Genomic DNA, 15,703 nt, shown 5'->3' with positions numbered 1-15,703 from the left:
TTTTTGTACCACACAGTCACTCTTTCTGTGACTGTGTGCCTTGCTGCACCAAAATATACCCCTCTGTCCTCAGGTCTCAGGTCCAGGAGGTGAAGAAGTGCTTCCTTTTCTCCATCTCCACTCACATTAAAACGGTCCACGAAAGGCTGCTCAACAGTTGGGTCTTTATAATACATGTAGGCAATGAGAATGAGGGCAGTGTCGCCTGGTGAGCACCGATACCAAAGAATAGTATCATATTCTGATGTTACTTGAATGCTCATACAATCTGTAATCTGTGTTTTCACATTAATGTCAATTAAAAATATAGAAATTCATATCCATGGCAGCACCTGGAAGAAATACAGAGAGAAGATATTAAACAATCAGTCATAAGAAACGCAGTGTAACCTTGACAAAATATGACACAGACATGCACTTAATTTGGTGGGAATTGATGGATATTACAAGAATCAATCTCTCAGTTTAATCAAAACTGTTTGTACTGCTAAAAACATGAGGTAGGAGGGGCATGTTAATCATTCTTTCTATAGGCTACCAAATCAATGGTAGTCTATATACTGTATATCATATCAATAAGCAGATTGGATTGTACATGTATTTCTCACATAGTTCATGCATCTCTAATCAGGAGACACTGTTCCTATTAAACTGATGGGTGGAGGTTATTGTATGAGGCTGAGGGCATTTGTTGCCATTGTGCATAGCTAGCAGCACAGTAGTACACTGCACTGTGCTCAGATGTCTTCAGGTTGGAGATGGTCAGAGTTATATTTTTAGCTTTATCTCCACTCAGATCTCCAGTGAAGATAAAATCCTTTTGGAATCCTTCTTCATACTCCTTGTCATTATATTTCACATGCCCTATGCGCTTCAATCCTGGTTCTCTGTGGGATTGTTGATACCACTCCATGTACCTATAGTTAGTCTCTCCATGGCTGCAGACCAGCTGGACTTTGTCTCCAGGTTTTCTGAAAGCTTCTACAGGTGTTTGGTCTACTTTGACGCTCAGACTCACACCTATAGGAGAAGAGAAAGTGAGTGAGCAGCAGTACATGTAGATATCACTCTGACATTTCTAAAAGGTGAAAGTGGATACCAGTGAGCCAAGATATGATGGTTAATAGTAACATGTTCATCCTCTGCCCTCTAATACAAGACACTGGTTCACACCAGTAAACTAGTTTATATCCTGTGATCGTCCAACCTCTTAGTGACATGGAAGCCAACAATGAGAATTATTTACCACTCACTAGTGACATCTACTGGAATGATAGAAAAGTGAAACAACCTCAAAGTATTTTACTGGTGATATACACGCCCATATCATTTACTGCTGAAAATCAGTGTCAGTCCTCAACAATTTGTCGCCCTAGGTAGGATTTTAGGTGGCGCTCCATTGTTATTTTAAATATATTTGCACAAGAAGATGAATATCTTTGTTTTTATTTTTAGAAAAAACAAAAACTCTAACAAAATAGCTACTTAAATAAAAAATACTCGTGATATATATATATATATTTTTTTTTTTTTTTTTAACCAAGTAAACACAAAACTATATTTTGATGAATAGATGTCATAAAAATTGTCTAAATTAAATGGAAGAAAAAGGGAAACAAGTGACCTAAAACTTGGGGGTTTAGATTCACTGTGACATTCAGAATAATACATTTTCAGTCTTGGTTTCATTTTATTTCAGTCAGACTGAAACAAGGGGGAAGGCTGAAACCAAGAAAAAGGTGAAAAACAAGATAGTTAAATTATCCAAGTAATAGATAGGCCGACACCTGCAGGGGTTGATGGGAGGAATACTGGTTTTTGTGCTGTGGAGCAGTGGCATGTCACACTGTGGTAACTACAGGCACAGTAATACACTGCACTGCTGCTCAGGTGGAGTTCTTCCAATATCAAAGTGCAGATCTGGCCTTTGGATGCACCCCCCTTCATCTTTACAGCCATTCCAGGTTCTGGATTTGCAGAGTTTGTCCACATGTAACCGAGGAGCTGAAAGCTCCCATCCACACTCTGCTTGTACCAGAGGATTTGATGATAGTTATCAATAGTGTGTGAACAGTGGATTTCAGCAGTTTGGTTTTGTTTTCTGAACAGGTCAGGAGGAGTCTGGTGTATCTGATCACTTAGTGAGGAACCTGTGAATAAAGTAATAACATATATGGATTTACTGATATCTTTTCAAACTTAACAGGTGAGTTTTGGTCGACTTACCATGAAGAACTTCAAAATGTACTAATATGCAAAAAATGGTGATCATCAAGTTTTGATTGAAGGTGAACATGAAGAACATCCTTGTTGTTTCTTTGCTTCCATTCATTTAGTTGCATCTAAATGTGAGCTCACACATTCTGCAGTGATAAAGTGGGTGGTATCATATCATATATAATATAGTGGCATTCTCTGCCTTCACTTTGGTTTTTAGCTGTAGACACACTGCCACCATGTGGAGCAGGAAAACATGTAACTATAAAGGAGGAACCTTAGCAGCAGGTTCAGTTCTGAGGGTCATGTGAGATAAACAAAGTTAAAGCAGAGTTTTGTAAATAAAACGTACTGGTGCACAGATCTGCTGAGATTGTATAAAGCACATATGCAATATGGCAGCCTTGGGGTCACTTGCAGCCCTCGGCCTCATTTTGTGTTGCTTCTAAAGTAAAATAAAAAATAAAAAATACACAAAATAAGAAAAATTCACAAAAGCATAACAAAAAAATCCCAAAAGCACAACATACAAACACAAAATGACTGCAGAACATATATAAAATTAGAGAAAAACATACCAATAGACAAAAAATTACACAGAAATTACAGGAATATATACAACATATTGTCATCAGATCAGACAATCACATTTTTTCTGGCCCCCACTGTGATAAAAGCAGCAGTGGTGAAGTATAACCATTAAACACAGGACGTGATGTTAAATCGTCCTTTGTACAAAAAGATGGTAGTCACATGAGGTTTACCATTTAAGATTGACGTGGGAGCTTTGTCTCTGATTTGGGAAGGATGTAAATTTGGGACACATCATCAGTAGTGTTCCTTTAGATCAGGAGGTATTTTGGCCTTTTACACACTAGACATTCTCATCAAAGGTGGCCAGCTACAGGGTGATCAAAGCACAAATGTTCACTGTGAATAAAACCTATGTTGCATTTCATGCTGCAGGTGGATCCACAAGAGCACCACACACTGTATGAGACACTTTACACTCATTGATCAATACAATCTGATCAGTCACCTGTTAAATCACATGATGTTGGGATGGTGGGTGAAACATGGAAAACAATCTGCATCATGGATAAAAGGTTGAGCAACAATGCTACTATGTAACATAAAACATATATCAGAAGTTGGAATGAACTTAAAGGTAATTTGATGTTTTTAGGAAATCAGTTGGTTATGTTTCATTTGATTAATTGATTTGTTTTTGTTTTATAGGTCAACATATAAGGTCCACACTAGACGTTCAACATTTTCAATCTCAAGTTTGAGTCCAAGTTATTTATGCTAGTTCTAAAATTTGGTTTTGCAAACATATTTGTGTATAATTTGCTATTAAAAGCTTTTGGTGATAATATTTGCAGGGTAATTGGATACCACCTCATGTCAGTAGATGTCAGTAATTTGCACAATCGTGATGATATGAGTCCAGTATACCTCGATTTAAGAATTCTTTGTATTATTTTAGAAAAATGTAATCAAGCAAAGGAAAACAGCATTTTTAGAAAATCAATCACCAAAATACATTTAAATCACTTGATAAAGTTAATATTCTTGTGAATGTATTAACTATTCTAGTTTTTATTTGTCAGGTTTAAAGGACTAATATGAAGCAAATGTGTTTAGGCTTATTTATGGGCAGAGATCTAAAGCTTGTATTTGTAATCTAAGCTAACAAATACTCATTTACTAAACACAATGAGTTTGAAAATGTACATCAGACTGATAATACAAAGTACTGCACAACTACAGAACAACACCCACAATGTGTTGTGAGAATGTAAAGGAAAAAATGATTAAATCTCCTGATGCTCTGTTGTCTGAGGTCTTTGCAGGTGTTGAGGAGGGTAGATGTGTTTGCTGTCAGGCAGTTTAAAGGAGGTTTTTGTGCTAACTTTGTTCTTATTTACAGCACTGTGTAGCTCGCAGCACAGAAATACAAGGCACTATCATTGAAGTTTAAATCAGTAACTCTGAGGGTTGATTCTTTACGACCATCACCGTCAAAACGGATCCTTTCTTCTAGATCTTCCTCATAGTTTGGGTTGTTGTTGTACAGATATCCCAGGAGCTTGAGAGATTTTCCTCTGTCTTGTTTGTACCAAAGAATAACTTCATAATTTGTTATGTTGTGTTTACATTTGATTTCATTGTTGACTGAATCTCCATATTTCCTAATTATGAATGGAGGTTTTTGCTCCACATGTTTGCTGTCAGATGCTCCTGTAAAAACAGCAGAAATGATTATTTAAATAAGATTTTTGAATCCTATAATTTTGGAATATTATTATTTTTCTCACCCACAGTTCCTGACAAATGAAGAAAGCAATTTAATAAGCCCAGGAGTATCATAGTGAAGCTGTTCATACTTCTTTCACTGCAGACATCAATGACTAAAGTCCTGTTTGTTGCCCTTAAACAGGAAGTAACAGAAGGAGGTGACAAACATGCATCAACAGGACTTTTTTATTTATTTTTTTAACATGTTCCTACTGCCCATTGGGTCATTCCATGTCATTTCAACAAATGGTACACGCACTTTGGTCTCAAACAAATCTGAATTTTTTACCACATGTTACTTAATAATTAAATTGACACACTGTACATTTTTAGTTTGATCAGATGAACAGTTTTTGAGATATGGACATTTAGGGAGAGGTGAATGAGCCAATTTTTGTGCATCCTTTTCATCTTCTAATGTCTCAAAAATTACACCACACAGGAAACTAAAATATTGTATACTAATACAGCTCCACCTACTCTCTCAGAATATACAAACACATCTGCTATACATCCTATCTAGTGGACATGCCAGCACCTCAAAATTAAAAAAAGTTTTTCTGGGTTTGTGGCTCGATCCTCTTTGTGCCTTCAATAAACAACTTAGCATATGCTTTAGCTCCCTGTAATTGTATCAGCTTTGAGCTATGAACATAGACTGTTTACATCACTAATGATTAGTCACATATATGCCTTGGTTCTTGGGTGACAGTCTCTTAAAATCTGAAAAAATACATTTTTTTAAACTTTTTTAACTAACATTCATTGGCCCATAATTACATGTGGGTATGAAAGCAAAAATATGATATTTGCTTAATTTTATAGTATAAAGATTACTTGGGATATAAAACAATTTTTTTTATATACGACACATTCATATTTATTTTGAACCCCAAGTTTGGATTATTAACACTATTCACGGATATTGAAAATATTTTACATGAGGTCATTGTAGCTTGCCTCTGTGTCTTATGATCATTTATTGTTCATTAGTTTTTCACTAGTAACATAAATTAAATCAAATTTTAATGTCAAAAATTAACACTGGTATCCACACAACTTTCTCACTAGTTACAATTTAGTTGTATTAACACTGTCTTGGCACAGTGTGTTCCAAATCAATCTCAGAGAATTATTAATTTCCAATATTTCAGTGCATATTGCATATTTATATATTTTATACATTTACACAATTGCAGCTATGATGTACACATGCAAGTGGAGAAGAAGCAGGCATGAGAAAAAGAGTTTCAGCACATAAAAAAGTTTCCTGTTGTGATGAAGCACCGTTGATGACTGTGTTGCCAAATTTACTTTTGAATAGATAAACCATCACAGGATGGAAAGGAAGAGCAGCTGCTGGGAGTGTTAGAGGACTGGTTTTACTGGGGGAGACAGAGCCAAGGGTTTTTGTTCAGTGGTTATATTTAACTGTGTTACTGTGCACTCACAGCACAGAAATATAAGCCTTCATCTCCTGGCTCCACATGTTTTACTGTGAATGTCCCTTGTTCAGCAACAGTCTTTGTCGCTGCAAATTTCTCAGTGCTGAAGGTTCCAAAGTCGTGATCTTTTGATCCGGTTGTTGTAAAAACAATTAGTTCCATGGTTTTCATGGGCAGCTGTCTGTACCAGTACATCTGGTAGTAGGATGTTCCCATGTTGTGTCTGCAGTCCATGGTGGCATTCTGGCCCCTTGTTGTCCACAGGACAGACGTCTGATTGACTTCACTTCCAGCTAGGGCACCTGTGTGTGTTTTACAGAACAAGTTAGTGACAAACATGCAAGACCTTGACTTAAAAGGTAATCTGATTGGCCCATGTGTTACCTGAAGTCCACAATAAAAGTATTAACATCATAAAGCAGATGTTATCCATACTGTACTGGACAGAGACTGGCTGTGTATGATGCTGTTGTAGAGAAATAATAAGAGAACAGAAATAAAGTGCTGTCATCCAGGTCTGCTTCAAACCAATGGTATCAGTGAGGTGGGATCATTTTCAGCAGTGCTTGACTCCCCCTACAGCACACATTTGGAGAGAGTAACTTTACATCAACATCGTTGTACATCATGTGTTCCCACATCATGTTTTTCTGTCTGTGTGTTGATCATTTATTTATTTTTTTATTTATTCAGTTTATTTCCGACATGGTTACATTCACTTTTTTTTTTTTTTTTACATTTTTTGTACATGCCGAAAAAGGAGATGAGAGAAGCAGTTTGCTTATCTGGGTCCCGTCCCCTGTTTTACCATCGCAAATTTACATGGGTTTACATGTCTCTCTGGTCAAACATTCTTGAGTTGTTGAACAGTCCTTTCTTGTGTATTCTCATCTGTAGTCAGTGTTGTCTTGTTTTTATTCCTCTTCCTCTCTATCGTTGTTCGTGTTGGCCTTGTTCCCTGCCAGACGTTGTTAGCATTCCTCCAGTTCAAGAATAGTTCCTCTTTCGAAGTTGTTTGGAAGTTTTTTTTTTTTTTCCCTTTTCATCCATAATGTCACCACTCTGGAATGTCTCTTGTTTTGTCTCTACATGAAGGATAATCCAGCTGTTAGTTCTATTGGCAGTGTTGTATTTTCCACTGTTAGATTTAACTTGTATAAACACATTATTATATCTTAGTTCATAAGCAAGGTAGTAATTTCATTGTACAGGAAAACGTGTTTCTAACTGCACATATGACAATAAACACTTTGAATTTAAATTTAATGTAATCCTTAATCACCCCACCACCTAGCAATTGAAATGAATAAATGACAGACCTTTTTTACTCTTGGTTTCCACATTTAATTCAGTCTCCGTAAAATAATCACAGTCTGAGTTTTGTTTCCAGTGTTTATATAGATCTGGGTCCATATCCATGATTACCATCAGTAATGTTGTTGTTTAGGTGGATCCTTCGTATTTTCCCAGGTCTTCCATCGTTTTGACGAGGATTGGTTTTCCGTTCATTGGGGTGGGGGGGTTAGGAAAAGGCAGAGGGTGGGGCTGGAAAACCGTACATCATTTGGTTATTTTTGGTTATTTTTGGTCAGTCTTTGATTTATTTGTTTTTTAATCAACTGTTTGTAATCTGCTTGATTTTGTTGTTTTTTATTTATTTATTTCTAAATAATTGTACTTCTGTTGAATTAATTTCTCTTGCCTGCCTGGGTCCAAAGCTCCACCATCTCCATCCTTCAACCTCCACAAGAACACACAGGGACAGAATCATCTGGCCAAACTTGATCCATAATGAGGTTATTTTTAATTACTTTTAAACAAACTCTCACACAGCTGATATCTGAATAGACTCCACCCATCACTATCCAACATCACACCAAGTGTCTGATGGAGTAGTGCTTAGATTTAGAACCTTTTTTGTCATTCCACAGTGTGCAACGAACATTTGGGTATTGTCCTACATAAGGTGCAAAAAACTTTCACTGAAAAAACATATAGAGTTACACATATTAAGATAAAAAGATGAAAAAAATACAATGCATAAATATATAGAATTACAAATAATGTATATAGATACATATATAAACATGTACATATATACTGTATATGCATACACACATATGTACACGTGCCTATATATACAGTATATTGTCCCTAAGTTTATTTGTTCTTGACCTCAACACTCTATATCTCCTTCCAGAGGACAGCAGCTTCAACACCTGATGTCCTGTGTTTGTGGTCTTTTGAGACAACGGGTGCTGTAAAGGTCCTTCAGGGAGGAGAAAAGGAGTCCATTAGTGACTATTCATCATGCCTTCTTGTGTGCCCTGGTGCAGCTGGTGAATTACACAGAGATACAGTAATATCAGCATAATCCTAATCTCAATGAAGTAGCGGAAGAAGATGGTTATTGGTCAGCAGCTCTCAACTCCTGATGATCCTCAGAAAGTGGAGATGATATTGGACCTTTTTCACAACTATTGTAGTGTATGGAGCTCCACCTAAATATGCAGATCTGCATACACAGTACCAGCAAGGAGCTGATTTAAGCTTGAGCTAAAAATATACATTAGATACAATATTATGTATTATATATATATCTATTTTTAAATGTGTAAGACGATGATTAATACACTAATTGATCATTCTTTGAAATATATCAAATTAAGGTAACTTTTTGAATCAGATTGTAGTTGTTTGTAGTTTTCTGTATCTATACATTTGTTTTCTAAATAATAACACTAATGTATCCTTTATTAATCACCATAGCACAACCATAGTGAAATTCTATCTCTGCTTTTAACCCATTTTCCTCGAGGGGTAGCAGTGGAAAACTGTATTGTTTGTTCTAATGTCAGCATACATGGAAACATGCTGACAATTTCACTCTTTAATTGTCATTTCATAAAGATTCCAACTGTGTGGGAACTGTGTGACAAAGAAGTGTTTGTTTCTGTATCAATAAATCATTAAACCACTTTTCTGCAGGTGCAACTTTGAGGCAGTGACATAACAGATATTTGAAACTGAACCAGTAAATATTAACTGTAATATGTGACTATAGATACGTTCTCTGGAGAGTCTTACTTCACATTTTCTACACACATACACATTACTACAGAGTAGAGTCTGTAGAGTCTGTAGAGTACACACACATTACCTCACATTTACTTGGACTTTTTACTTCTTAATGAAACGTGGTTGAATGATGGTGATACTATTCTCAATGAAAGTGCACCACAAAACTTTATTTATTTCAATAAGTGTCGTACTTGCAGGAAAAGTAGTGGAGTTGCCGCCATCTTTAAATCAATATTTCAGTGCAAAGAAATAACATTTGGTGATTTTATCTCCATTGAATATATGTTCTAAATAAAATGTGATCCAAGAGTTCTGTTTTTAGTTGTTTATAGACCCCCAAAATATTCTGACCAATTCATGGATGAGTTTTCTGAACTGCTGTCAGTTGTATGCACTGAATACAAAATGTCATTAATAACAAGTGACTTTAATATTCATGACAATAACATTGTCAATACTGCCAAAGCACTATATGCTTTATGGACACTTTTGGTCTTATATAACATGTGACTGGTCTGACACATACTCAAGGTCACACTTTGGATCTGATTATATCTAAAGGTGTTGATATCTCTGCTTTTGATGTAAGAGACTTTGCTCTATCTGATCATTTCTGTGTCTTTTTGACTTAGAGACTGTAACATTTGTTCCCCCAACGTATGTGTTTAAAGAAAAGGTACATTAATGACAACACGTGCACTGTTTATGGAAGCCATAGCAATGACACCAACCTTGAGTGCTGAGACAGTTATAATAATATTTTGGATGAGTTTAATACAAAAGTCTATAATGTCATAGATGTGGTGGCCAATCAAAACTAAGAGAAAAACCAAACACACAGAAAACACCTTGGAGGAGGACTGAGATAATGCAGCATTTGAAATCTGACTGTAGAAGAGCTGAGCGTAAATGGAGATCAACAAAACTCCAAATTCATCTAGAACTGTACAAAACAAGTCTGCATAAATTCAATGATGGCTTGTTCAAAGCGAGGCAGCAATACTTTTCTGAAATGATTGCTAAAAATGTCAACAACTTTCACATATTGTTTTCTAGAATTTAAAAGCTCACAAACACCCCCCCAGATCAGATAACCCCTGAATTATTGACAACTGGAAAATACAATAAATTTGCTTCATATTTCAATGAAAAAATACATTTAATAAGGTTAAACATTAGAACAAGCCAGTAAAATAATGAAAAGCTTCAACAACTTCAACCACTGAGGGATGAGTCAACTACAATGTTAGAATTTTTTACAGTGAACCCAAAAACAATAGAGTAAACTGTTCAGCAGCTGAATTCATCATAGTGTTGTCTTGACACAATACCTTCAAACTTCTTTAAAACTGTTGTAAAGTCAATTATCACTGATTTGTGTCAGATAATTAACTGCTCATTCCAATCAGACATGAACCAAAATCCCTGAGAGTTGCTGCTGTGAAACCTCTGTTAAAAAAGAGAACACTGGATGCCTCTATACTCGCTAACTATAGACCAATTAGCAACCTTCAATTAATGGCCAAGATCATTGAGAAGGTGGTCTTCAACCAACTGAGTCTTTACTTACCATTCAACAAAATATTTGATAAATTTCAGTCAGGTTTTTGTTGTCATCACAGCACAGAAACTGCTCTTATCAAAGTGATCAATGACATAAGGTTGAACACTGATTCAGGAAAAGTATTTGTTCTCATTCTATTTATCTAAGTGCTGCATTTGACACTGTAGACCAGACAATTTTGTTGCACAGATTGCAAACATGGGTTGGACTAAATGGTAAAGTAATGCAATAGTTTAAGTCCTACTTGGAGGAGCAAAGATACTTTGTAAGCATTAGAAACTTTGAATCTGACAGATTACAAATGTCCTGTGGGATTCCTCAGGGCTCTGTTCTTGGACCCTTTCTGTTTAGCCTTTATATGCTTCCTTTAGGACAAATTTTACAAAACCGTACGGTTAATTATCAGAGCTAGGCAGATGACACACAACTATATCTTTCACTGAATCCAGATGATTATGATCCCATGAGGTGTTGTGTGACTGTTTAGAAAAAGTTAAACTGCTGGATGAGTGAAAATGAAAACTGAGAGGAAGATTTTTGGTCAAGTTGTTGATGTAATGTGTTTGTTGATGATTTAAACTGATTTTACTGATGATTTTGAATGTTTATACTGATGATTTTGAAGGTTTTTATTGATTTTAAGCTGTTGAATGTTTTATGTTGCACTTTTAGATCATGTAAAACATATTAAGTTGCTTTGTGTATGAAATGCGTTATACAAATACATTTGCCTTGCCTTGACTTATGGATTTTGAATGTTAGAGAAAACCAGTGGTTGGAATAACGGCGTTTAAAATAATGGCTTTATGGAACGTCGTTTGCATTTTAGTAACGGGGTAATCTAACTAATTACTTTTAACGTCATTATCGTTACTGAACGTTAAATGCGGTGCATTACATGCATTGATTGAATAAAATGTTATCTGAAAGCAGGAGGTGGGTTAAAAACAAGGTAAGCGATTATGATTGGCTTAGGCAGCGTCATGTTTCATGGTAGCCAATCAGAGCCAGTGTTTTTACACATGTGCCAGCAAAAGGAGGCGGGTTAAAAACAAGGTGAGTGATTATGATTGGCTAAGGCGACGTGCCAGCACACGCGACGCACACACACACAGCAGATTGGATGAAGCAGCAGAGATGGTGAGAGTGGAGCAATCTGATGAAAAGTTGACATTTTTAAGGTGACGATACAAACACTACTTTAAATTAATTGTGGTCAAAGGCAAGAACGTGCATGTGAAGTGTTCATTATATCCAGGAGAGAAGACTTTGTCCACATCCGTTGTAAGCAACTCAAATTTAAAGAAGCACCTCACGACACACGCATCTAAAAAATGTGAATTCTTTGACAAAGAGAAACTTTTTTTTTTTTTTTAATAGTAACGCAAATAGTTACTATCCTTGGTAATGAGTTACTTTTATTATAGAGTAATTTAGTTACTAACGCAGTTACTTTTTTGAACCAGTAGTGAGTAGGTGACCGTGGCTGAGGTGGTAGTGGGTTGTCTTCTGATCGACAGGTTGGGGGTTCGATCCCAGTACCTGACTATGCGTCGAAGTGTCCTTGGGCAAGACACTGAACCCTAAGTTGCTCCCAGTGGTCGACTAGCGCCTTGCATGGCAGTCCTGTCCCACTGGTGTGTGAATGTGAGAGTGATTGGGTGAATGAGCTGGTATGTAAAGTGATTTGAGACTGCTTCAGTGTGGTGATAAAGCGCTATATAAAATCAAGTCCATTTACCATTTACTTTTTTAAAGTAGCGTTCCCAACACTGGAGAAAACTGTGAGAGCCTATGCTGTGCTGACTTATTAGGATACAGTCCCATAGCTCAGAGGTTTCCTGCTGATGTGTGTTTATCTGTAGAATCATTATGAAGGTTTTTGTACCACACAGTCACTCTTTCTGTGACTGTGCGCCTTGCTGCACCAAAATATACCCCTCTGTCCTCAGGTCTCAGGTCCAGGAGGTGAAGAAATGCTTCCTTTTCTCCATCTCCACTCACATTAAAACGGTCCACGAAAGGCTGCTCAACAGTTGGGTCTTTATAATACATGTAGGCAATGAGAATGAGGGCAGTGTCGCCTGGTGAGCACCGATACCAAAGAATAGTATCATAACTTGGGATTTTGTGGGAGAAAGTCAGGCTGACTTTACTGTTTGGTTTGCTCAGCTGTTCTTTTGGACTCTGAGACACTAGTTTGTCATTAACTGAGTAAACCCCTTCAAAGAGAAAAAACAACATTATGAGGTAATGATTCAAGAAGCAAATAAAAAACATGATGACAATGCTGGTATAGTGAATATTCAGTGTCCTGCTTTAATTTCACAAAATAAAACATTTCTAAAGTGTAGATAGTACCTTCAGTCCAGATCACAGTGAAGATGGATATGATGAAGTGAAAGAGTTTCATGTTGAGTGTTGGAAAACAACTCATGTACCAGAGGCTTTTGAACAGAAGGTAAAACAGGAAGCAGTGAAGATACACGAGGTGTGTTCACAGGATCTATGCTTCTGCTTCACCTCGTCAACAGATGAGTTATTGTCCAATGAAATAAAGCCACTCTGTATAAATCTTTATGACATCACCTGACCACCCTGAATGTAAAATAATAAAAGTCACTTTTTTCAGGTCAACTTCCATATTTTTTAGGTACACATTCTGATTAATGTCAATTTTCATGAGAACAGTGGCCAAGTATTGGTACTTTAGACCCACAATCCTGTAGTGTAGTATCTGAAAGAGCCATTACTTGCTGAGTGCGAGTTGTTATAAACAACAAAAAACATGTTCTTATTAAAAGTAATATTCCTCAACTTCTCTGAGAGCAGATAGAAGTAAAATCCACAATTTAGATGAGGGCACGAGTTGTTCATTTCCTATGGTGTTTTTATTTATTTTCATTTATTTATGGGAAGGATTAGAATTATTTGCTGCATATAATCCATGGGTTTTTTTTCCTCTTCTGAAGAGAAATAAAAAAGTGAAGTAATCCATATTTTTTATCTTACAGCGCCCTTAGCATTGTACAATTATCTAATGATTCCATCACTGCTAATAGCTGTGTTTAACAGTAGATGAGTCTGTTTGTGTTTGGTTAAATGTGAAGAACATCAGCACCTCTGTGGCCTTTGTAGAACAATCAGAAGGAAAGTGATAGAACTTCATATCTATGGCAGGATATGTGGCAAAGCAGAGAGATGATAATAAACACACAGTCACATAAGGAACTCAGTGTAATATTTGACAAAATGTGTCACAAACATGAACTTAGTTTGCTGGGGTTTGATGGATCCTGCAGGAATCTGACATTCAGTTTCATTAAATTTCAAACTGTTCATATTACTAGAATCATGCGAGGTATGTTGTTCATTCTTTTTTATCTATTAATCTTTATAACCTTTTATTGTTATAGGACAATAACCTGGAAAATGTAATTTATCACCTGAATAATCAAATTGTAAATGTATTTCTCACATAGTTCATGCATCTCTAATCAGGAGACACTGTTCCTATTAAACTGATGGGTGGAGGTTATTGTATGAGGCTGAGGGCATTTGTTGCCATTGTGCATAGCTAGCAGCACAGTAGTACACTGCACTGTGCTCAGATGTCTTCAGGTTGGAGATGGTCAGAGTTATATTTTTAGCTTCATCTTTACTCAGATCTCCAGTGAAGATAAAATCCTTTTGGAATCCTTCTTCATACTCCTTCTCATTAAAATACACATGCCCTATGCGCTTCAATCCTGGCTCTCTGTGGGATTGTTGATACCACTCCATGTACCTATAGTCAATCTCTCCATGGCTGCAGACGAGCTGGACTTTGTCTCCAGGTTTTCTGAAAGCTTCTACAGGTGTTTGGTCTACTTTGACGCTCAGACTCACACCTATAGGAGAAGAGAAAGTGAGTGAGCAGCAGTACATGTAGATATCACTCTGACATTTCTAAAAGGTGAAAGTGGATACCAGTGAGCCAAGATATGATGGTTAATAGTAACATGTTCATCCTCTGCCCTCTAATACAAGACACTGGTTCACACCAGTAAACTAGTTTATTTCCTGTGATCGTCCAACCTCTTAGTGACATGGAAGCCAACAATGAGAATTATTTACCACTCACTAGTGACATCTACTGGAATGATAGAAAAGTGAAACAAGCTCAAAGTATTTTACTGGTGATATACACGCCCATATAATTTACTGCTGTAAATCAGTGTCAGTCCTCAACAATTTGTCGCCCTAGGTAGGATTTTAGTTGGTGCTCCATTGTTATTTTAAATATATTTACACAAGAACCTGAATATCTTTGTCTTTGACCATTTCTTTTATTTTTAGAAAAAAAAGGAACTCTAACAGAATAGTTACTTAAATTAAAGTACTCATAATTTATTTGATTTTTTTAAACAAGTAAACATTAAACTACAGTATATTTTGATGAATAGATGTGATAAAATTTGTCTGAATGAAATGAAAAAAGGTAAACAAGTGACATGAAATAGATTATATACAGTATACAAAATGATTGAAAAATATCTTCATCTGCTTCAAATAACACATCTCACAGTGAGATGTGGTATATTGAGTATAACTATACTTCTCTTTTTTGAGTGTCATCTGCTGGAATAATGTATAAGTGACGTGACATGAGGAGTAATAAACTTTAACAATGTTTATTTTACAGATATTTTTAGACTGAGGTGAGAAATCTCAAGATGGTTTGGACTTTTTTTTTAAATATTATTGCACTGTGCTTTCACATGTACAGGAACACATATTTTATCAGGACAATACATTTGTAGTTGTAAAATAAAAACTTGGGGGTTTAGATTCACTGTGACATTCAGAATAAAACATTTTCATTCTTGGTTTCATTTTTTTACAGTCAGACTGAAACAAGGGGGAAGGCTGAAACCAAGAAAAAGGAGAAAAACAAGATAGTTAAATTAACCAAGTAATAGATAGGCCGACACCTGCAGGGGTTGATGGGAGGAATACTGGTTTTTGTGCTGTGAAGCAGTGGCATGTCACACTGTGGTATCTACAGGCACAGTAATACACTGCACTGCTGCTCAGGTGGAGTTCTTCCAATATT

General features: G+C 36.2%; 1 gene segment (V, D, J or C); it reads right to left on the bottom strand.

Moving 5' to 3' along the window:
• Positions 1–596: 596 nt before the first annotated feature.
• LOC114456128 (immunoglobulin kappa variable 1-33-like) lies at positions 597–1,145 on the bottom strand. The segment is given in 2 exon segments: positions 597–1,020; positions 1,100–1,145. Coding segments are annotated over 2 exon segments (414 nt in total).
• Between the last annotated feature and the right edge of the window lie 14,558 nt (positions 1,146–15,703).

This window comes from Gouania willdenowi, chromosome 22 (assembly GCF_900634775.1).
Source record: "Gouania willdenowi chromosome 22, fGouWil2.1, whole genome shotgun sequence".
In the NCBI taxonomy this organism is placed as follows: Eukaryota; Metazoa; Chordata; class Actinopteri; order Blenniiformes; family Gobiesocidae; genus Gouania; species Gouania willdenowi.
This window is presented reverse-complemented; position numbering and strand designations above follow the sequence as displayed.